Here is a 24225-nt window from a genome sequence, read left to right as displayed (position 1 = left end):
ATCGCTATGAAGTTTTACTATGTTCAGCCTAGAGATGAGAAAGTCTGCTACAGTTCTGGGACGGAGGAGAATGAAGACCAAGACCGGGTTTACTGGTACCACTGGTAGACAGCTAGTTCAACCTGTGTGTGTGTCAGGGCGGGGACACAATGCCAGTCCGAATGCAGTGCGAGTCATGTGCAGGAGGAGCAGGGAGGAGACGCCGGGGGGCGGTTTTCCTGGGACTGCTGACCCTGCACCGTTTACTCCCAGTACCTCCTTCCACTCTCGCACGTCCCTGCTGAAACCATACACAGTCAGGCCAAGCTGCCACCCAAACAGGCCCAGCCGGGCTGCTCCCCCTTCCCCAGCCTCTCTGCCCGGCACGCTGTGACCCTGTGCGCCTGCCACAAGCAGGACGTGAGCAGATGTTCTCAGGCTCCGGGGAACTTCCGAAAAGAGACGTGACGTCCATTCCGTTAACCTGACCACTGACTGGGTGTGGCTTTGGCCACGTGTTCTTAAGTAAACCAGGTACAATTTCAAGTAAAATTTAAGACTCACAAAGACCTAAAAATTGTGGAAGATGGCAATGTGCGGGGAGTCGCACGTCTAAGTTCGAATCCTACTTTATAGCGGATAACGCACAGGTCTCTGTTAGACTCAACTGTGCATTCCTGTTCAGCAAAGAAACCACAAGAAACCATCCCGAGCATCATGTTCATCTCACCTGGGGTGTACCTGGCGTCAGAATTCCCCCATCCTCCACCTACACGAAGGGGAGAGTTATCCCACGTAGACAAGGGTGGCTTCTGACCAGTCAGTCCCGGAGGTGGGCGGGACGGAGCAGTGATGTTTTTAGGTGGTAAAGGGACCTTCCACAGCTCATGAGCCAGAGAGGTGTTTGTAACTGAACCAGGAGACCATGTCAATTTGGAATCACTATTTCTGGCTACTCACAGGGAAAAAACACAGCGGGGGGTGGGGGGGGAGATAATGCTTTTAGCAAAGAGAAAATTTAAATAACGTCAGCACCCATTCTCCCCCAAAAAGAAACTCTTAATATTAAAAGTCCCCAACTCAAACTGCCAAAAAAAACCCCACAAAAGCCAAAAGGAAGCTGCTCCCTTGACTCTGAAAACACTCAAACTATTGGTCTATTAACAATTTCAAGACTTATGAAATTTTTAGCCCCGTGTACAAAACTATACCGCAACCAAAATCAAAACAAAAAACACTGCTTTCAATCGCTCTAAAACAGCAACTGGGAACTCCTTACCTTTATGACCATAACTGAGTCACTCGAGATCGTCACATAGGTCATTAAATAGATTTTAGAACTCTCTGGTTTACACATAGGAAAAAGGACCACAAAAGTAGCCCCAACTCAGGGAGTCCTCACAGCCGACGTTCCCTGGGCACCTCTCTGTGCCGAGCGGCACTTGGTGCAGACTAGCTCTAGTCCTGACACACATCCTACCGAGGTCTGAGAGGTTAACAACCTGCCTATGGGTCCTGTGCACAGCCGGGATTCAACCCCAGGCCTGTCTGGCTTTAAAAAAAAAAAAAAAGGAGGAGGAGGAGAAAGCTCACTTCCTGAGAGCGCTGCCTCACGGCAATGCGGGTGTGCGGGCACAAGGTAAACTCGTTCAAAATAATCCCACAAAACCATGAGGGGGCAGAAGTGGATGGAAAATTTTGTGACTTCTGTCACTGTTCACTGTTTCTACTTGATTCATAAAGTGAACATCCGTTAAGTCAGTGAGACTCAGAGTGGTGGGAAGCCTGGTCACTACACGGGCTCTCACTGGTCTCTGACAGAACAAGCACAGAAATGCAGAGCGAGCGTTCATAAGCGGACAGCAACCAGACATGGCCACAGCTCCCACGTATGATCGCTTTTCCAGCAAGTCCAAGGTCAGGTTTGCTACACTCTACAGAACTATCAGTCTGCAAAGGATTAGAAATTACAAAAATAAAAGCTGCCTCATTTGAGAATTGCTTCGAATGAAGCTGCATTTAACAAGCTGGCTCTCAGACGAGAGAGTGAGAGTGGCTCAGGGAAAGGGGACGGTTTTAGAAATGACTGCTGGGTCTAGTCAATTTTAGAAAGGGACAAATGGTGTTACAAGTCTTTTCTCAGGTTCAGAAATACACCCTCCTACCTCCCCGAGAAGACTTCAGATAAAGAGAAGACTTCCCCACAACAGCCCAGCCCCAGGTGGTGAGTACCCTGTTCCTCTGACAGGGCCTCGGCAAGCCCAGGATGAGGCCCACCTGAAGTGCTTTGTGCTGTACTGCTGAGGGGAACGTTGTAGTTGGAGGCACGAATGGATGACCAGGCACTAGTTGAAGGCAGCGTGGTGTTCAAGGATGAGGATGACCCTATGTGGGGGAAGAGCCCAGTTAGTCATCCCCAGAGCAAGGGGCACGGCGCTTGAAGAATAAGCAGAAGCTTCCAGTGAGGCTGTAGTACCAGGAGAAAGGAAACGGGCGCTGGGGTCCCGGGACGGTGCCCACGACTGCACCTTCCTTCCTGCCTTCACGACAGCGCGCCCAGTGAGCCTGCTCACTGTTCTGACCGTGGCTCAGTGAGGTAGCTTCCCTCCTCTGCCTGACACTCTGGCTCTGTGTCCCACTTTGGGCTCTCAAAGGAGGGCTAGGTCCTCTTGCCCCCAAACCCCCGACTGAACTCCAGTGACTTCTGAAACTGACCCTTACGTCACTCCTCCCCCCGGGGCACCCTGGCACCAGCAGGCCCCCACCCTCCATCATGCCCCACAGCCGCCTCCCAAACCTAGGCTTCCCCCTATGTTCGAAACCCCCGACTACTGGGCCCCACTCCAGGATGGACTGTCGTCTGGATCTGTAATAACTCCGACCTGGCCTCCTACTCCATCCCTTCAATGGTTCGTGTCTTCTAACATCAAATCTAAACTCCTCTCCTGACTAACAATCTTCCACAAACAAGAAGCCCGTTTCTGCAAGCTGCCAGATTCTTCCAGTAACTACATACAAGGCTGGGAGGCTCTCCCCTTGGCTCTGTCCCCGCTATTCTGCTGGGACAGTGACGGGTACTTTAACTACTTCTACACAGTGGTCTGTTAAATTCAGCCATTTTAGAATGAGGATTCTTTCCTGACCATGTGATATGGCAAACACCTGTTAACAGAATCATATACTTAACGTAAAATGCTGTTCTATGTCTTGTTATCAACTGTTTAGAGGAATAGGAGGATGTAGGTTTAGAACGGAAACAAAGGATTTTCTTTCACTCCCTTCACCTTCCTTCAGGTGCATGCAGAGAATACTTAAATGACTGGGGTGAGGGAAAACTATATGGTAGGTGGTAGGATGACTGTGTTTGATAACCCTTTAAAAAGTGCATCTGAACTGGACCCTTCAATTGGTCTTAATTTACATTTTCGGAGAGACAAAGAAAGCTAAATTGCTTCCTCACACGAAAGTTCCTTAACAAGAGTGTATAAATGAATGATAATATAACATCTTTTATATGAAACACCCATTTCTTGATAATCACAACACTGAAACTTGTTATAAAGTAGGCAACAACCTTTCAGTTGCTACTACAATTCCTGGAAAGCAAATATTTGTTGGTCCTTTGTGTTAAGTGAATATATGTTTACTGTATCAAATGATAATAAATCCTCATCATTTTTAAAGTGGCAAAGAACCACCTATGGGAAAATTGAGAATTCACTTTTTATTTTCATGACTCCCTTGGATGTCAGATGCTGTGATGGGCTGAAAGTATCACATCCTCTGTGAACCATTCTTAAACTTTAGTGTCATCCGGCATCATTCAGAAATTCTGTCTTGTACCCGCCTACGTACCACTGTTCCTGTCCCTGAGGTGGTCAACTTCCCGCACAGTATTAATTGAAAGATTGTTTATGACACTGCCAGGAGTGACGTAAGGGTCAGTTTCAGGGTCAATGTTTGGATAACCTTTCCATGGTTCACCAGGGCGAAATTCTGGAAACAAAAACTTAAAATTAGTTCAAGCTTAATTATCACTTAAAGATCCATTATTAAATAAGCAAAACTTGTATTCCTAAAGCTTATGCAATTCTCAAATATTTTCCAGTTAATACTAGCATCTAAGAGACTGATTCAGTACTACTATTAGTGTAATGTAAGCTGCTATTTATGAATAACCTGCGTATTTTTGCAAATGAAATAATTTCTCGGGTTTATATATTTCTAAACAGTAACATTTTACTTTTTGAATTTATTTTTTTTATTTTTAAAAGATTTTATTTGAGGGGCGCCTGGGTGGCTCAGTCGTTAAGCGTCTGCCTTCGGCTCAGGTCATGATCTCAGGGTCCTGGGATTGAGCCCTGCATTGGGCTCCTTCCTCAGTGGGAAGCCTGCTTCTCCCTCTCCCTCTGCTTCTCCCCCTGCTTGTGTTCCCTCTCTCGCTGTGTCTCTGTCAAATAAATAAATAAAATCTTAAAAAAAAAAAAAAAAAAAGATTTTATTTGACAGAGAGAGAGAGAGCAAGCACATGAGGATGAGCATGGGGAAAAGCAAGGGGAGAGGGAGAAGCAGACTCCCTGCCAAGCAGGGAGCCCAATGTGGGACGCGATCCCAGGACCCTGAGATCATGACCTGAGCCAAAGGCAGACGCTCAACCGACTGAGCCACTCAGGCTCCCCAAAAATAGAATCTTAAAAATAATAATAATAAGGGTGCCTGGGAGGCTCGGTTGGTTGAGTGCCTGCCTTCCGCTCAGGTTATGATCTTGGATCTCGGGGTCCTGGGATCAAACCCCACATTGGGCTTCCTGCTCAGCGGGGAGTCAGCTTCTCTATCTCCCTCTGTCCTTCCCCCTGCTCGTGCTCTCTCTCTCTCACACTCTCTCAAATAAATAAAATCTTAAAAAAAAAAAAAAGATTTTAAAGTGATCTCTATACCCAATGTGAGGCTCAAACTTACAACCCCGAGATCAAGAGTTGCGTGCTCTATGGGCTGAGCCAGCCAGGCGCCCCTAAACGGTAACATTTTAAAGTGCTTTATTAAATCACAAGCCATAGCAAAGCAAACAGAAAAGAAGGCCGTAAGTCCATTCCTGGTAATGCTTCAGTCCAGATGAAACACCGTCTAGTCCGTCCCCTGGTGCAGATGAAGAGGAACCCGGAACAAAGGTTGTATTTTATTCCTCACAATGGCCGGTGGGACTCCCTCCCCCTTCACTGACTGGAGCATAAAGGCACTACTAACAGGCCAGACTGGCTCCTCTGCCTGAGCCCTGACGCTCAGCTTTCCGTGCATCCTGTGTGCATCCTTCCCACCCCTGGCAGAGCTCAGGCCGGTCCGCCCAAACGGGCCTACATCACTAGCTCATCTAGCGGTAATGACACCTAAAGGAAGCAGAGCCTCATGAAAGAAGCGGTCAGCACTTTACCTGGTGGCCAGTTAACACTGCTAGAGCCGTTAGGCGATTTGGCACGTGGCCAGCCATCTCCTATTGAACCCGGAGGGCTGGCTGGAGAAGTACTGCTGTTCATAAAGTCATAGGGAACAAATGGAGACTCTTCCAGCCTGAAACCACTTGAAATAGCACCTAAAGAGAGAAAAAATGATAGTGAATGTGAGGCAAAATACATGAGTGAATTTATTTCTTGTAGTTTCTCAAATATCACCAGGATACCCTGTATGAGATCTGTGGGTTCCAAACTGCGTCCTGTAGACAGTGTGAAAAGTCGAGGAGGAGAGCAAGCTCTGAACTCTTCCAGACGTCAATCACTTTTAACTCTCTTACGTCCTGAGATCTAAACATTATCATAGTGAATTTTATTTCAAGGAGGATAAGAAGGACCATAATCATCAATAAGTGAACAGAGTATGGGCCCCAGTTTATTTCCGAATCATTAAAACACCTGTATTTTGCGTGTGTTGTTGGTGAATGAGGAGCACCAGGGGGATGAAATACAGCAACGGTAAAGAAGGAATTGTGGTGGAGAACGTTGTAAGTGGCAGAGAGGTATACCCAGGAATCCAGGAAATGGCTCTGACCCCTGTATGTAATGAAAACAAATAACCTTTTCGATCAGGAGGTTTACATTTCTACCTATACACACCCCCTTATGATTATACACAGCATCAGTAAAGATACCTGTTATCCAAATGAGTGTGAAATCCCACAAAAAGACAACTTATTTTCACTTAGAAATGGTCATTTGTTTTCCGGCGATTTATTCTCCACACTCATCTTCGAACACATCTTAAAATGACTAATGCTTGACACACGCAGCAAGCACACCCCTCCCTCAGTGGACCGGCTCCGGCAGCCACGCTAAGTGCTGGCCCCGGGAAGGCGAGCGGACGACGGGGCAGGCCCTCCCCACAGCCCGGGGAGCGGGCCGAGCACGGACAGGACAACAGAAGGGGTGGGGGGGCCGCGCCAGCGTGAAAAAAGGGTCCAGGGAGGAGATGCCAGGCAGTGGACACAGCCTGCACAAAGACCCGAGGAGAAAAGCAGCTTGGCCTGTGTGAGGAACGGAAAGGCTGTTTTGTCTGAAAAGCAGTCAGCGGGAGAGTGAAGAACATGACAGCGTTGCAGGGATGACCTGGTAGGTCCCGAGGTGAGGAGTGCCTGCTCCCGCTGCCCTTGGCCCTGCCTGTCCCCTGAAGGCATCAGATTTTGCAACACCCTCATGCGGGGCTTTGCAGGACACAGCAAGGGCTGTAAGAAGAGAAGTGAGACAACCTGATTCGTCTGAGGTCCCTGCTGCTGGCGTGTGGGGAACGGAAGCAGGGGGGCCAAAACCACGGGGCGGCTGCTGAGGCAGCGAGGTGCTACGGATGCTCGGACTGTGCATTTTGGAAGGAGAATGGGCACTATTCACAGATGGACTGATGTGGAGGTTGGAGAAAGGAAGAAATCGAGAACATCTTACACCCAGACAGGCAGCACGGGATGGATGGATAAACCAAATGCGGCATCATTCAACACAACTGTAAAAGGAATGAGCGCTAATGCACATTTCAACACAGATGAACCTTGAAAACATGCCCCCAAAAGGCCAGTCACACAGGACTGGGTAATACATGCTTCCACTGACGTGAGCAGTCCAGCAAAGCAAAGCCACAGAAAATAGACTTGTGTTTCTGCATGGCTAGGAGGGAAGGGAAGTCCGGGAGGGGCGAGGAGCAACCCCTCAGGGACTCTTCTGGGACCGGGGAAACGTTCGACTCCCGTGACTCAGAGTATACCAAAAGCCACCGAATGGTACACTGTATCAAGAGAATTGTATTATATGTAAATTATATGTATTTTAAGTAAATAAACTTACGAGAGAGAGAGAGAGAGAGAGAGGATCTCTCTCAAGCTTCTAGCTTCAATAACCCGATAGAAGGAGGCACACTTGTTAGCTGAGGAGGAACCAGGGTGAAGAGGAAAACCAAACACCCACCCACTCGTGCCAGCTTTGACGCAGGTCTGAGGAAAAGCCCTGGTCATAGATGCTGTGAGCGCCTGGAGAAATACAGCAGAGCCCTGAATGTTGCTTTAGCCTCATTTACACAGTGACCAAGATTCCCCTGGAAGCAGTCACAACACCCAAGCTTCTGTATCAGTGATTCGGGGGCAGAGCCGGGCTGATGGGACCTCAGGGCACCATCACTGGTGGGCACTAACCCATCCGTGACTAGGCCTAGTTATTCCACCAATTCCAACCCCTCTCTTCTCTGGCTTCCTTATCTAGTTACTTTTATCTGAGTGAACTGTGTAGCTTTTCTGTAAAGTGAATTAAAACCACTTGGGAGCTCAGTGGTATGAATAAAGTAGCAGTTGCAAGCAATACAGTAAGCGAGCATAGATGCCACATTTTAAGTGATTAATTCTACTGTAAGAACCTGAGCTGATAGAAGTATTCCTCCCTTTCAGTACAAAAAATCCATTTCTACTTATTAAAACTTGATTTTATTAAAAAGGAAAATAGGCTTGACCCAGAGGCAGCTATGATCCAATCATATTCTATTAACCACTGCATGGGAGAAGGTACGGAAAATGGAAGGTACGTTTGTCCAGGTGGCAGGTATAGCTGGATGCAAGCAGGCTGGATTTGCATGGACACACACTGTTCTTAGAAGCAGGCGTGGGGGGGAGCCAACAGTGGAGGCAGCAACAGTAAGGAAGCCCCCACCGACGGGCCACTTAGTGTCTTACTTTGTCCTAGTGCGTCAGTGTCACACGCCTCATTCATCCTCGAACGTCACAGGAGGTACTATATTATACTCCCATTTAGCAGATAAAGGTTAAATTACTTGACCGTAGCTACTAAGCAGCACAGCAAGCTCTCAAATCCAGGGTCTGTATTTATTTTGCCATTTTGTTAGCCGAGTCAACTACCATTCCCACTTTTTTTTTTTTTTAAGATTTTATTTATTTATGTGAGAGAGAGAGAGAGGGCGAGCACAAGCAGGGGGAGGAGCAGAGGGAGAGGCAGGCTCGCCACTGAGCAAGGAGCCCAATGTGGGACTTGATCCCAGGGCCCAGGGATCATGATCTGCCGAAGGCAGACGCCCAACCAACTGAGCCACCCAGGTGTCCCTACAATTCCCACTCTTAAGAAAAATTCCAGGGGCACCTGGGTGGCTCAGTTGTTAAGCGTCCGCCTTCAGCTCGGGTCATGATCCCGAGGTCCTGGGATCGAGCCCCACATCAGGCTCTCTGCTCCGCAGGAAGCCTGCTTCTCCCTCTCCCGCTCCCCCTGCTTGTGTTCCCTCTCTCGCTGTGTCTCTCTCTGTCAAATAAATTTTTTTAAAAAATCATAAAAAAAAAGAAAAATTCCAAATGTGATGTGCCACTGAGTGGCAAATTCAACTTAGAATTCAGGTCTGTTTGATTTAGGGTCCAATGTTCTTTCTACCACATGTCAATTTCACCTTCAATTTCCGATAATCATTAGTCCAATGTTCACAAACCAGCAAACTGACCTTTAAGCCAAGTTTAGTCAAATAAAGTTTCAGGATAAAATCCAACAGAGAGGAATGAACGTCACAAAAATGTCCTTTTGGTATTAATCAGAGGAACAGATGTTGCTTAAGTTTGAAAGTAGAGAGGCTCTTCTGGCTCCCCTCCCATTATCTTAAATCACTAAGTCCTATCAGTTCTGCTTCCTACAGTTGTTTTGTTTTGTTTTTTGGCACAACTGTAAAGATTTCTAAATTATTTTGTTTTCGGTCCCTTGTCTGCAGCCAAGAGTTGGATTTTGCTTTATGATTCAATGTGAATTTCTTTTTTTTAATAAATTAGTTCAGCCCATTTACATTTATCAATTTGACGTATATTTGGTCCCAGTTTCTCATTATTTTATGTGATGCTTTTTATTTCTTTGCAGATTCTTTAAAAACTCTTTGAAAATGTGGTATCTGTTTCTATCTTTTCTGAAAATGTGGAGGGCTTCTATTTTTGTTTTAGTGGGTGTCTTTTTAACTTGTTTAATCTTGTCTTCAAAAAATTTTTACTGGGGCGCCTGGGTGGCTCAGTTGGTTAAGCGACTGCCTTCGGCTCAGGTCGTGATCCTGGAGTCCCGGGATCGAGTCCCGCATCGGGCTCCCTGCTCGGCGGGGAACCTGCTTCTCCCTCTGACCCTCCCCCCTCTCGTGTACTCGCTCTCTCTCATTCTCTCTCTCAAATAAATAAAATCTTAAAAAAAATTTTTTTTTTACTGAAATATAGCTGACATAGAACACTGTATTAGTTTCAAGTGTACAACATGATGATTGGGTATTTGTATATACTGCGAAATGAAGGCACAGTTCTTGATGGCAGAGCACTGCTACACTGGGTCAGGCTACAGTCGTCTCCCTCCACTCCCCAGGTGGCCACACTGCAGCCAGAGTAATCCCCAAACACACATCACGCCACTTCTGGCCTAATACCCTGCAACAGTGAGCCCTCCAGGACAGAGGGGCTAACACTCTAAAAGTCTTCATACTCCACACCACCCCTGGAGTCCCCTCCCATCACCTCTGCTTGGCTAACTCCTGTTATCTTTCGTATCTCAGCTTAAGAGATCACAGGCCTTCTGGAATCCATGCCCTCAACCCTAAGACTGAAATATTCCTCTATATATGCGCCCCCTCCCCAGAACACTGTGCTGGGTGCTGGCTTACAAGGGAAAAGGTTTTTTTTTTTTTTTTTAAAGATTTTATTTATTTATTCATGAGAGACAGAGAGAGAGAGAGAAAGGCAGAGGGAGAAGCAGGCTCCCAAGGAGCAGGGAGCCCGATGTGGGACCCGATCCCAGGACCCTGGGATCATGACCTGAGCCGAAGGCAGACGCTCAACCATCTGAGCCACCCAGGCGCCCAAGGGAAAAGGTTTTATAAACAGCCTTCTAGTCACAGAATCTTAAGACCAAAAAGCATCGCAAATAACAGTCCAAGCCTTCTGTGACGCACAATTTCCTGGTCAGATGTCCTTGCCTCTATTCCACCTTACTTTCCTTAACAAATCTGGCTTTTCTTATTCTGGAGGGTGCGCAGTAAAGGGCTAGCACAGTAGGCCCGGCATACATACTGTGAAGCGCTTCAGGCCTGGCCCTCAACCACTCCTGGGCTTCTCCAAGCCCACGAACATCCCACAGGTCTAAGAGCACCTCTGCAGACCCTGGGCCTCAGCCAGGCCGGACAGTTTATGGCAACATGACTTCTGGTGAACGCCTGTTTTTGTTTGCTTGAGGCCTGGGTCATACTGTGTTTATGTCTGATCTCTGAGAGGTCTGCAGGGGCTTGGGGATTGAGTCATGCAGGTGTCTGATGCCTATGTGACTGTCCCCCAGTAAAAACCCTGGACACCAAGGCTTGGGGGAGCTTCTCTGGCTGGCAATACTTTGTATGTGGTTTCACACATCGTTTCTGGAGAAATTAGGTCTGTGAAACTCCACTGGGAGAGGACAATAGGAAACTTCTCCTGGACTGTGCCCTATGTGCCTTTTTCCACTGCTGATTTTCATCTGATTCTTCTGCTGTAATAAACCATAACCATGAGTATTACAGCTTTTCTGAGTTCGGTCAATTCTTCTGGCAAATCACTGAACTTGAAAGTGGTCTTGGGGACCTCTGACACAGAAGGTCTCCTGCATTTGCCCTTTCTTCCCTGCTCCACAGTTAACTTAGTAGCTCTCTAAGCTTCACTAAATGGTGATAAAAAGAGAACCCACCTAAGACTATACTGCAAGTGGTCAGTGCCAGCCCGAGGCCTTCCCCGTAGGCCTCTCCCCTCCCCGGGCTCAGCTTAGGTCTGGTGTGAGCCTGAAGAGCACTATCACACCGCCCCTGACAAAGACCTCTAAACTGCTCCACACCGGAGGACAACAGACCCCTTCTCTACGACAGGGAAACACAAACGCCAACAAGCCCACTCGGGGTTTATAAAGAAGTGAAGGAGGCTGGCTACAAGCAAATCCCACGGTCCTTCCCCAAACAGAAGCATGCTATAGGCAAATATTTCTCTGGTTAGGGACCATAAGAAAATCTCTCTCCACCAGTGGAGGGGAGGGCACTGGTGTGAGGGGAGTGAGAAGAGAAATGAAATATAACAAACCACACTCCCCAGTAAGTGCAAAGGCAAATGGCAAATGACGCCATCACTGAGTTGAGTACAGAAGACAACGGGAAGGGGCAACGAGCCGCAAGCACAGGGACCGCAGCTGCTCCGCTCTGGGTGCTTCCTGCTTCGGAGCTCGGTGCTGCCAGACCCCCGTATTTCCAAAGAGATGCCAGAAGTCTGAGTCTGTACATGAAAGTTCCTGCATGTTTACATAGATGTTGGTTCAAAAAGATGACTTTCAAAATAGTGACGGTCTAACAAAACATCAGTTATGGGCTGGCAGCTTTGGGAGCTCTCCTGAATACAGCTAGATGTGAATTTTATTTTTGTAAGGGAATCTATGCCAAAGTATAAGGGACAGGATGATCAACATTTCTCTCTCTCTCTTTTTAATGTAAGGAAAAGGGAAAACAAAGCCAACAAATAAAAAGAATGTGCCTGAGAAGCTTCTAAGTCTGCCAGGAGAGAGAATAAGAGGAGGAGGAGCTACTGATCAAGGAGGAGCATTTCTGGGAGGAAGTGAGAGTATGAGCAGCAAGCAAGCAAGCACAAGCAGGGGAAGGACAGTGGGAGAGAGGATCTCACGCAGACTCCACGCTGAGCGCAGAGACTGACATGGGGCTTGATCCCACAACCCTGAGATCATGACCTGAGCCGAAAATCAGGAGTCGGATACTTAACTGAGTCACCCAGGTGTCCCAGAAAAATAATTTTAAAAAACAAAGAGAGGGGCACCTGGGTGGCTCAGCCATTAAGCATCTGCCTTCAGCTCAGGTCATGATCCCAGGGTCCTGGGATTGAGCCCTACATCGGGCTCCCTGCTCCGCGGGAGACCTGCTTCTTCCTCTCCCACTCCCTCTGCTTGTGTTCCCTCTCTCGCTATGTCTCTGTCAAATAAGTAGATAAAATCTTTAAAAACAAACAAATAAAAAAACCAAAGAGAAAAAATGACTAAGTTTCTTTCTTTTGTTTTTTTAAAGATTTATATTTATTTATTTGGCAGAGAGAGAAAGAGCGAGCACGCGTGCACAAGCAGGGGGGAGAGCAGAGGGAGAGGAAGAAGCAGGCTCCCTGGCTGAGCAGGGAGCCCGATGTGGGGCTCGATCCCAGGGCCCCGGGATCATGACCTGAGCTGAAGGCAGACACTTAACCGACTAAGCCGCCCAGGCGCCCAAGAATGACTAAGTTTCAAGTGTCAAATTAAGTACATGAAGAATAGTGGGGGGGGGGGGAGGGGGGAGAATGGGAGGGATCTAGACTGAAGTAAAAAAAAAAAAAAAAGTATCGACCTCTTCCTTCCTATTCTGAAGAGAAGAACATTCCTAGAATATTCACTGGATTGCTATGTATATAAGAACAAAGATATTTAATGTTTAAGCTAATTACTAAAAACAATTTACTGCTCACACTACAGATCTGTGCAAAAGAAAACAGTGTATGCAATAAAATTCAGTGAAAAAATGATCGCTATTAAGTTTAAAAAAGACTTTTAAGTGGGAATGGGGATGTTACCTGACTCCAAAACCTACGCTGCCCGAGAACCCCTTGTATATGACACGCTATCCGCCAGGACGCCAAACACCAGAGAACGTATGAGGGACGGTGCACCTGCCACAGCAGTGCAAGGAAGGGAAGAGGCAGGTCATTTTTACAAAGAAACTGAGGCTCAGATAAGCAAGGCAGACATAGAAATAATCCATTTTAACTCGAGCAGACAGAAAACCACACGGTAGAAGCATTTTCTTAGCTCTCCACATCTGACCTCTCCAGATGCTCCTTTCACCACTAGCGGCTCTGGGATGCTGTCCTTGTTCTCTTCTAGGCTCTGTCCCTCTGGGCAACCTCACCTATGCCCTTGACTTCAACATTCTGATGAATACCAAACCTTACTCTACTCAGATTTTTCTTCTGAGTGCTAGCCTCTATTCCTAATGTCTTACTGGGCTTTTCCATGTTGTGCCATCCCCAAAATACTTCACTCAACAAGCCTAAAATCAATTCAGTAACTGTCCCACCACGCCTGCTTTGATTCCCCTATTTCTACCCCCACTACCTGCACTCCCGAGCTCGCACGCTCCCCGCCCCGAGAATGCTCACAGTGCCACAGCGTGCTCAATGGAGAGACCAGGCAAGCGCAGGTACATCACGGATGATCATGTGTTCGCCCAAGGAGTTATTAGGTTACTTACCCAGCCCTCCTGTCCTTAATTCTAAGACTCTTTCTGGTGCACTCCCTCCATGTCCACTGCCTTCTGTCTCACACTGCTTTGAGTCTTTTGTGCCTCTGGATAACCACCACTTTCAAATTTAAAATGATTGATGGCATAAAGTTGTCTGCAATTTGCTCCACACCTACTATGGTAGCTTTGCCTTCCTCCTCCTTCCTCTCTAACCCCTTCACCTTTGTGATAGGCCCACACAACAGAACCCACCAGGCTGTCCTGTTTTTGAACTTTTCAAATGCTATATACTCTTTGTTACTCTTTCTCTAGTTCTTTGTGTGGTAAAGCCTTCCACACCTACCACACTCACAGTTCCTCATTCCTGACTCAATCTTCCAATGGACTTCACGTTATCATACTACTTGTACCATAATATGGATTCACGTTTATAGCACCTATCACAGCGTACTAAAGCTGTTCACATGCTTATTTTTGCGACCAAAAGATGAGTTCCTTCAGGGTAAGTCTTTTTCCTGGCTTACATATGCTCGACTGTGTGCATGCATGTCCGTATGTATCTATGTATTCCAGGTGGCCTAGCACAGTCCTTGGAAAGCAAGACGATAGTCCAACATCTGCTAGATGAACTGATAATAATAAATAAGATGAAAAGGTTTCTGAAAAAATTAATGTATGAGAAAACAATAATATTGAACCTATATAATTTATACATAGCAACAAAATGTATGAAGAAAATGTGCCATTATACAAAAAACTGGCAGAAATCAAATTATGCTTGGAGTTGTTTTTTTTTTAAAGATTTTATTTATTTTTTAGAGAGCGAGCGAGAGAGAAACAGCATGAGAGGGGCGAGGGTCAGAGGGAGAAGCAGGCTCCCCGCTGAGCCGGGAGCCTGATGTGGGACTCGATCCCAGGATCCTGGGATCATGACCTGAGCCGAAGGCAGACGCCCAACCATCTGAGCCACCCAGGCGCCCTATGCTTGGAGTTTTTAATACCCTCCCCATCATAGTAAATTGAGTAAATGTTAAGCAGAACAAATAAAATCAATTGCAAAAACCTAAATGACCATCAAAGGGGGAATAATTTTTAAAACACAAATGTATATTCAATCTTTACTTTGTGCAGTAGTGTAATAAAGGTTAATTTTGCTTTTTGATTTTAACTAAGATTTAATAACTAATACAGCATTTTTTAATAACAAGGAAAGGTTCTAAGAGGATTTGGCTACGAAAAGACATGTAAAATAAAACAAAGGCCTAGGGGCGCCTGGGTGGCTCAGTCGGTTAAGGATCCGACTCTTGATTTCAGAGTCATGAGATTGAGCCGGGCTCTGCAGGCGGTGTGGAGCCTGCTTAAAATTCTCTCTCCTTCTGCCCCTCCCCACCATCCCCCCAAAACCAAACGAATAAGTAATAAATAAAATAAAACAAAGGCCTAAATTTAGTATTCTACAGGCTTTTTTTTTTTTTAAAGTGCAACATGGAAGAATGTATTTCCTACCATGTTTGCTGGAGTTTTGATCCAAAGATGTGTTCACAGAAATGCTGTCCACTGTAGTCCACTTCCTTAGTCTTGACTGTGGCTCTTTAATACTGTTCATATCCATATTTACATTCAAGTTAGAGTTCAAGCCTAAAAATAAAACAATACTTTAATAGAAAAACCACTTTATAAAATATAGTTGTCTGTGATTTGCTCCACACCTACTATTATAGCTTTGCTTTCCTCCTCCTTCCTTCTGATACCACAACTTCCATTTTCTAGAAAAGCACATGTAACTAATGTGTTTTCAATCCTGTGAATGTTCCTTAATAAATACCACCCTGCATATGTGGCACAGCCAAATGATTACAGACAAAGGCAAGGCAGGCAGAACAGACACTCTGGGCCCCTGGCCAAGGTTGTGCAGAAATAACATCAAGAGAGAGCCATGGCTACATTATGAGAGAGAGCAACAAACAGAAATCCTAAACAGCTATTCTAATATTCAATAACCCAATGTTTTCAAACCATAAAACTGTTAAAACCATAATTGCATCAACTGTGGTAAACTATTTCTCCTTATAATTTGGATTATTTTTAAATTCCTTGATAAAAGAAGAGATAATTTTAAAGTTTATCTCCGATAAAACAGATCTTTATTTTTTTAAAAAGACTTATTTATGTATTAGAGCAAGAGACTGTGTGCATGGGGGAGGGCGGGTGGGCGGGGCGGGGGGGCAGGGGGAGAGGGAGAGAATCTCAAGCAATCTCCATGCCTAGCGTGAAGCCCGACACGGGGCCCGATCTCACAGTCCTGAGATCATGACCTGAGCCAAAACCAAGAGTCAAGACACTCAACCAACTGAGCCACCCAGGTGCCCCTAAAATAGATCTCTTCAGCTTTCCCCCAAGAGCACCACGCATGAAGAAATATTTTATCTTTTGCTTGTATGTTATCTTTTGCTTGTAAACAACAATTTTCAACTGGCTGGCCAGACAAAAAACACTGTCATTTTAAAGTAAAAATGTCTTGCTCTAACAATTATACTTAATGGTGAGAAGACTCTCAAGGCACAATTTCCTTGAACTTTGCTGATGACCTACATCAAATTCAGATATTCTCTTGGAACAAGGATGCAAATTTCCATCTTAGATATTCTGGTCAGAAAACTGGCCGTTAAGCCAGGATAATCATCTGAGATGCTTGTTAAAAAAAAAAAAAAATAGTTCAGTGGGAACCAGAATCTTTGATTAATACACAGAGCCAGGTGGTTCTTATTCTAACATTTCAAAGCAAATGGTTTTAAATACTTGGGTTTCATGACAGTCCATGTGATATCAGGTCAGTCAAACTTAAAAACTTTAACAATGTGAATTCTCTAGTATCATCCCCATTTTTGGAGAGAACGATTACATTTACTGCTCTCTGGACTCCTCAACTACACCCAAGGCCTGGCAAATTTTTTTTCTGTGAACCTGGGAAGGTTCAGACAGTAACTATCTCAGGCTCTGTGGGCCACAAGGTCTCTCTATGCAACTCTGTTGTAGCAAAAAAGCTCCACAGAATAATACATTAACAAAAGAGCATGCCTGTGTACCAATAAAACTTTATTTACAAAACCAGGCAGCTGGCCAAATTTGGTCAACAGGCCCTAGGTTTGTCAATGCCTGATTCAGACAACCATGTGCGTTTGTGTGGGTTTGGCAAACTTCTTAACCAGGATGAAGTAGCTTTTTTTTTTTTTGTAAGATAGATAGAGATAGACTGATTTAGAGAGCAGGCACACATGTGTGCACATGTGAACACACGTAGGGGGAGGAGCTGAGGGGGTGGGAGAGGGAGGGGGAAAGAATCCCAAGCAGACTCTGTGCTGAGCACAGAGCCTGACATGGGGCTCAATCTCACCACCCTGAGATCATGACCTGAGCCAAAATCAAGAGTTGGACTGAGCCACCCAGGTACTCCTGGAAGAAGTATCTCTTGCTATAAAGCCAGTCAGAACAGGAGATCCCATTATTTAGAAACTTATCTCCTCACTGGCCTAATTTATATGTCTAGTATGCAAAGGGCAAGAGTCACTTCCCTTCACTGGTAAGATCACAATATCTCAGTGTACTTGAGTATTCTTTCACCACTCTACTATTGTCTCCGGGATCACCAGGTCACCAACAAATGGGTTCTAAGGTATTCACCTGCAGTGGTAACTGACAAGGGAACTCCTTCTAGAAACAGAGAGAGATTGCTAACAATCCCAAGGACTCCAAGTGCAACCTACATCCTAGCTGAGAGTCCACAGCAATACCAGGGAGAGCCAAATTGTGTATAGTCCAGCCAGAGTGAAGCAACAGCAGGCCCCAGGCCCTGCCCACAGCCCAGAACAAGCGAGCTAACTAACCATCTTAGACCCAGTTGAGCCAGCAACCAACCAAGCTGATTTACAAGAAACCACCGTTAAGGGAAAAGACAGAAAGAAAAAGCAAAATGAAGAGGGTGTGAACAATCAAGGCTCAAAAGAGAATCAAAGGCACAAGGAGAAAAGAGACCCAAAGAAGGAGAAAACATCCAGCCCTGAAATTTCCAGAGGGAATAAAAGCCTGGGGACAGAACGGATAAAGGGAAGAGGGAGCAACTGCCGGGGCAATCAGGGCAATCCTTCTCTTGCCTCGATTTTCTACATTCAAACCAAGACCATCCCTAAGTATGTAGGCGAGAATCACAATTCCAGGTTCCGAAAGCAGAGAAGTGACTGTTCCCAGCTGCTCCCGCAGAGCAGTGCGGCTCAGGGTGTCTTTGGCACGTGGTTTCTGATAACCCCCCCCCCTTCTACCCAACGATGAAGCTACCTGGGGCTTAAGAGCAACCTCATCTTTATTCTAACCCTCTGTGAAAGAGTTTTGGAAACAGTGTCATTTTCTTGCATGGAGAGAGGCCTTCCCCCAAGCAGGACGATGGGCTGAACCTGCAGGAGGCAAGGCAGCTCTCGGGGAGGAGTGGGTCCTGGGGCCCGCGTGGTTTTCCCGAGGCAACGGAACCGTGCTGCTCCTGGAGAAGACCCAGCAAGCCTGTGGCCCCTGAGCACCAGCTGAATGCTCAGGCAACGAGAAACCCACCTATTGGGAAGCTGCTGAAAGCGTTTATTGGTGATGGCCCTTTTTGCAGCTCGGGTGTAGTGTGGGGCATGACGTTCTCGAGGAAAGATTTCATGGCTGGCTGATGGAGTGGCTGCTGCTGAGACGGCGGGGTCTGCTGCTTCACCAACAGGCTGGGATCGAGTTGCCGGGACTGCTGCATCATCTGCTGTTGCACGCTAAGAGGTCGACCCTGGAAACAGCGAGATGATTGGGAAACCCGGTGGACAGCAAGGCTTCCCAGACAGCCACATATTCCCCCTCACTGCCGAATTCACCCCCTCCTCCTCAGCAGGAAGGCACACGGTCACCATATACCAGTTAATAGGACTTCTGGGCAAACAGGAGACTTAACAAACCACGTATTTCATTCTATTTTAATAAAGACATCTCGCGTCTCGTTACAATTCCACTGCACTGAGTTCCGGTTAAGGATGTCATCTACCTGCTGGTCTTGCTGCTGCCGGTTCCCAGAAGGCACGCTTCTCTGACTCTGGGCCCTTTGCTGCTGCGCTAACAATCGCTGGAGGGAAGAGGGCGAAAAGGCTGTCAGTGTCGCGGCGCCAGAGCGTGAGCTTCAGTTGACTGCAGCGGACGCCCGCACCCACGGCGCGGCCTCATCTGGCATCCCCTCTTCCTGGGCCTCCCTGGCCTCAAGCCCTTGTGCAATTCGGTCTCTTGTTCAATCTAAACTTGCGCTTCATCAGGGACATTTCCCCGCTCACCCTCCCCCCGCCCCCCCCCCCGCCCCGGCCGGGGGTGCTCTGGGGGTGCTCGCAGAGCATCCTGCCCTTGGAGTTCACCATCTGTCCTCACCGACAGACCGTAAGCTCCCTGGGGGCGACCGCACTGGCTCTGTTTGCTGCGACACTTCCAGCACACGGTAGACACTCAATACACATACAGTGACTCAGGCTGTTACTCTACTTACCTGTAACTGGGAGATCTGAGAAAGCTGGTTTAGTTGGGATAGCTGGTTCAGCATGGCTACCTGTTGAGGGCCAAAGAGCGGATTCAGGCCACCGTTGTTTGGTGCATACTTCAGCAATGAAACTGGAACCTTAGGATCACAACGGCAAGTTAATAATGTTGATCAAATAACTCAAAACTAACTAAATGTACAGTGTATTCTGAACTGTCCATAGAGCAATTAAATCTTTGCACTAGTACTTGGAGGGCTGGTTATGTTCTGTCTTCCTCTGCTTTATTATTGTTCATGTACACTTTCCTGAGTTAACTGAAAGGTGATGGGGTGAATCTTAAACCAGCCAATTTACTTTGCTATTGTCCTCCTCCCCTTAAGATGTTTTACGGAAAGTGGGGCGCCTGGGTGGCTCAGTTGGTTAAGCGACTGCCTTCGGCTCAGGTCATGATCCTGGAGTCCCGGGATCGAGTCCCGCATCGGGCTCCCTGCTCAGTGGGGAGTCTGCTTCTCCCTCTGACCCTCCCCCCTCTCATGCTCTCTCTATCTCATTCTCTCTCTCAAATAAATAAATAAAATCTTAAAAAAAAAAAAAAGTTTAAAGATGTTTTACGGAAGGTAATGGTAAATTTTAGGTTTCATTTAACTTGGACTCATTTTTTGTACCCTACCCACATCCTTCCGTAAGGACAGCTGATCCTGAATTAGCTGCATCTCAAAGACACAAGGATGAGCAATTAGCCACCTCATTCAAATATCAAGTTTTTGGGGCGCCTGGGTGGCTCAGATGGTTAAGCGTCTGCCTTCGGCTCAGGTCGTGATCCCAGGGTCCTGGGATTGAGTCCCGCATCGGGCTCCCTGCTCCTTGGGACCCTGCTTCTCCCTCTGCCTCTCTCTCTCTCTCTGTCTCTCATGAATAAATAAATAAAATTAAAAAAAAAAAAAACAAAAAAAACACAAATATCAAGTTTTTCCAGGTCAAGAGAAGAGAGTAGGGCGGGAGTGATTACCTGAGGGGAGAGTAATGGAGGAGGCACTTGAGCACGGAGATTAGGCTGAGATGAACTAAGAGGTTGTGCTGGAGGCTGCTGCATGCCCCGGGGTTGTGCTGCTGTGTTTCCAACACCAAACATACTGGGATTGCCATTCTACAAAACCAAGAAACAGCGACAGAATACCAGTGGAATTCTTTAGGGGCAGACATCGTAATACCACACTGTTTTATTGATTTAAACACAGTAACTACATGTAAGAGAGATTTCATTACTTATACAAATCATCAACAGAGAGCCTAAAATACACACGTGGACTTACCTGTCTAACAGAATTCAAGTTTTGCATACCCAGCCCTGCTATGGAGCCAAGGGCCTGGTTAGGTAGTGCACTATTTGAAGGGGGAAGCTTCATGCTTTGACTGGACATAAACTGCATGTTTTGGGATTCATCTGCTACAATGCCATCCTGAGTGGACAGACAGAAAGGTGTGCAACACCAGCCAAGCAAACAAGCAGAAGGGAGAAATCATTGCAGGAACAGAAGAGAAGTCACGTGACATTGCAGCACCAACAGGAAACGGGTAGAAAACAGAAGAGATCAGTGTTAATTCTAGAGTACATAAAAAGAACCAGACACATTTTACGGGATTAAGAAGAAAATACAAATGCAATCCCTATGCTAAACTGAAACATAAAGAGGAGAATGAACTACAAATCCAGTAATAGCACCAGATTACAGTACCTTATATTAAATGCCCTAAACAACTAACGAGAAAATTATGCTATTAAGTGTACTGTTTTATCAGCCACAGGGGTAAAACAAAACAAAACAAACAAATGACTTACCTTATCAAAGTAAGGGCTGCGCTCCATGGAAGACTCTTTGGAAATCTGAGGCCGAGAACCAGGGCCTTTCCCGACCGTTCGATTGTAATCACCAATATTTAGGCTATGTTTATCTATCTCCATTCGTTTGTCCTGTAACATTCCTAAGAAATGCAGGAAACTATGTTATCATGTAGGAAGACAATCTCATTGGCTTCAGATAAATTTACAGCAGAAAGCAAAATATTCACTCTCCCTGAGATGACTTCTGCCTTGACAAGAACATGTGAAAAATAGATTCAATAAAGCTTGCATTCCTCAGAAGTAAAGCTGGGTTTAGCAGATCCTGTTATTTTACTAAACCAATTAACTTGAAAACAGACCAGTAATAAGATGGTTAAGACTTCTTTGGTCATCTTTAATCTGCTTAATGTAATAATAAAAACATAGTTCCCAGTTACAAGTAACAAAAACAGCCAAGACAAATCACCATAAGACAGATGCACACTATGTGCCAGGCACTGTTCGAAATGTGTGTTCGAATTTAATGCTGGTAATGCTACTGTTATCACCTCCATTTAGCAGATGAGGTAACTGCAGACCAGACCGGTTCACATTTTCCCCTCTCTCGGGTCTTCCTCTGTCCATTACTCTCATTTTGATTTCTCTGCAACTTTAAACTCCATTTCTTGTCTACCAAACTTATTATTCCTATTTATTTCTTATCTCTAATAATGGTGACTTAACTGATTGCTTTAATGTCTCTCAGCTCCCAATTCACCCTTTCTGACCGCTCAGTGAAAGCACATCTGGACTCTACATTTTTCTTTTGCCACCTGGCCCCAAGGCTTTGTCAGTGGAGGGCGCTGGAGGGCTGCTGCAGGAGGAAGCTCCATGTGCTCACTTGGCAGCTTCTCCACTGCCCCACTCCCGCTGTGCAGGGTGCTCAGCAACACCCCCTGGCCAGGTCTCCCAGCATTCCCACATACCTCAAACGGTGAGACACCTCTCTATGAACAGCTTTTCCCAGCACCCTAGAGGGCAGATTTCCAGCAAGTTCCACCAGGACAGCGGCACAGCAACTTCTCTGCCATTCAGTGAGCCATGGAAGAGGCAGAGTGTTGTCCTCACAGGAATAGACCCATATTTTGGATATGAATTTCCTTTTCCTGCCTGTAAAGCTTCTGCCATCCATGATCTCGCAGAAGGCCTTATTCTCACAGCACTGCGTCTGATCCAGGAACTCACTCCACAGCAAAAGGAGAACAGTAATGGGATCATGCCCATGGGATCAGCTGGTCTGACCACATACATCATCACCCAAAAGCAGCTGGCCAAGCTAATAGGTAGAACTGGTTACAAAGCAAGTCAGGGGACAACATCCTTAAAGAATGGGCACTTGGGTGGCACAGTTGGTTAGGCATCCGACTCTTGGTTTTGGCTCAGGTCATGATCTCAGGTTTGTGAGATCGAGCCCCATGTTGGGTTCTGTGCTCATGTGGAGTCTGCTTGAGTTTTTCTCTCCCCCTGTCCCTCCTCCTGTTTGTGCTCTCTCTCTCTCAAATAAATCTTAAAAAAAGAGGGGGGTGGGATAGGCTTCTGTCTCACAGGACACAGTGTCTCCCACATCACCAGAATAAAGAGGTCTGGGAATCAAATGGTGGGAGTCGGAGTGGCTTTTCTCACCATCATACCTCATAAGCCACTCAGAGAATTCTTGCTTCCTGGTCCGGCAACTCTCCAAGTTTGGAGATCTTAATCCTCAAGAGAGAAAATGCTTCTACCAGGACACACATCAGGCTGCTCAACTGTAAGATGGACACTGCACCTGGACATTCTGCCTTCTTTGTGCCGCTGAAGCACGAGGCAAAAAGGGGCTTGTCTACTGGCTGGAGTGATTGATTCTCATCCCAAGGGGACAGGGGTTTTCTATTACAAAATGAAGGCCACGAGGGCTCTGGAACCCAGGATTCTCCGGGGGGCGGCGAGGGGGGCACTCCTTAGTATTTCCAGGCCCACTAGTAAAGGTTAATGTAAAACTACAGCAATCAAGAAAAGGCAGTTGAATAAGGGCTCAGACCCTCTGGGGAACAGAGGTTTGGGTCACTCGACCAGCAGAGGAGCCCAGGATGCTGAGGTGTGGCTGAGAGTGGGGCACTAGGAATGGGTGCTGCAAGAAAGCAGCCATGGACACCAACCACAGCCTGTGATCACGACAGAAATGAGGGCAGGACTCACTCGGCATGCTCTCTATGGCTCGTTACAGGAGCGTGGTTGTCTGAATAGGCTGACCACTTTCTTCCTTCTCTTTCCCATTTTTATTTTATTCACAAGCTGTTGAAAGTTAACTTTACAACTTAGTCTTTCAGTCTCAATTGTGATGGACTTTGAGCAGTAATAACACAGCCAATGGTAAGTGCAATGACTCTTGGGACTGTATCTGTCTCCTCAGTTTGGTGAGAGGGCAGACTTCCTCACTTGTAGGAAAGAAAGCTGTACTCGCTAAGAAGAGAGACGGAGTCGCTTTGCCACTACAGTGGAACAAAAGTGCAGGCAGAAGATGGGCAGTCAGAGGGTGGGGTGAACTGCACCAATCATCGACCCACTGCCTCTCAGCTCTCACTGCCCTGAAAAAAAAAACACAGATCTGGACCCTTCACATATTTTTCCCTTTGCCAGCTGACGGTAGAGGGTGCAGGAGACACAGCCAGAAGACAGACAGTGTCTCCCAGGTCCAGGTGCTCTCTCCTGCAGCACAGGCAGCTGCCCCAGCCGCAGGCCCTGGCTGGGCTCACTGCTCCCCCCAGCAGCCGCTCTGGAGGTTTTGTACCAGAGCTCAAGTGGGACACCGCCCAGAAGGCGGATCTCCTGCGGTTCCATGCGGTGGCACCACAGTGACGTGTCTGCCATGCAGTGAGCAGAGGGCCAGGTCCAGGAGTCTGGATCTCAGCCCTGGCTCAGATGCCCTCCTCCATGGGCACACCAGCTCTGTCCTAAGGTTAGTGACTTCTCCTTACCTCTGCTACTCTAGCTTCTTTTGTGGTCTCTTTACCTCTTACTAGCCAAACCTTTATTATGCTAATAATTCTTTATACTTATATCAATAAATCTTCCTGTTCAAAT

At 46.6% G+C, this 24225-nt stretch overlaps 1 protein-coding gene across 13 annotated transcripts in view; it reads right to left on the bottom strand.

Annotated features, from left to right (window-relative positions):
* TNRC6A (trinucleotide repeat containing adaptor 6A) overlaps nucleotides 1-24225 on the bottom strand; it is a 102882-nt gene that overhangs the window by 5866 nt on the left and 72791 nt on the right. For 10 of the 13 annotated variants that reach the window (XM_064592826.1, XM_064592817.1, XM_064592816.1 and 7 more), the window contains 11 exons: nucleotides 21124-21266; nucleotides 20597-20743; nucleotides 20293-20430; nucleotides 19292-19420; nucleotides 18806-18883; nucleotides 18343-18553; nucleotides 15250-15381; nucleotides 5408-5566; nucleotides 3835-3975; nucleotides 2257-2364; nucleotides 710-931 (listed from right to left, as the gene is read on the bottom strand). In XM_064592826.1, coding sequence (XP_064448896.1) covers nucleotides 710-931; nucleotides 2257-2364; nucleotides 3835-3975; nucleotides 5408-5566; nucleotides 15250-15381; nucleotides 18343-18553; nucleotides 18806-18883; nucleotides 19292-19420; nucleotides 20293-20430; nucleotides 20597-20743; nucleotides 21124-21266 — 1608 coding nt within the window. The remainder of the gene's footprint in view (nucleotides 1-709; nucleotides 932-2256; nucleotides 2365-3834; nucleotides 3976-5407; nucleotides 5567-15249; nucleotides 15382-18342; nucleotides 18554-18805; nucleotides 18884-19291; nucleotides 19421-20292; nucleotides 20431-20596; nucleotides 20744-21123; nucleotides 21267-24225) is intronic. The other 3 variants (XM_064592818.1, XM_064592823.1, XM_045875176.3) reach the window with 3 other exon arrangements.

This window comes from Mirounga angustirostris, unplaced genomic scaffold (assembly GCF_029215605.1).
Source record: "Mirounga angustirostris isolate CCGP_5_RB_7025 unplaced genomic scaffold, mMirAng1.0.hap1 SCAF_5, whole genome shotgun sequence".
Taxonomy (NCBI): Eukaryota; Metazoa; Chordata; class Mammalia; order Carnivora; family Phocidae; genus Mirounga; species Mirounga angustirostris.
The sequence above is the reverse complement of the archived record's forward strand: the minus strand, read 5'-3'. Positions and strand labels throughout refer to the sequence as shown.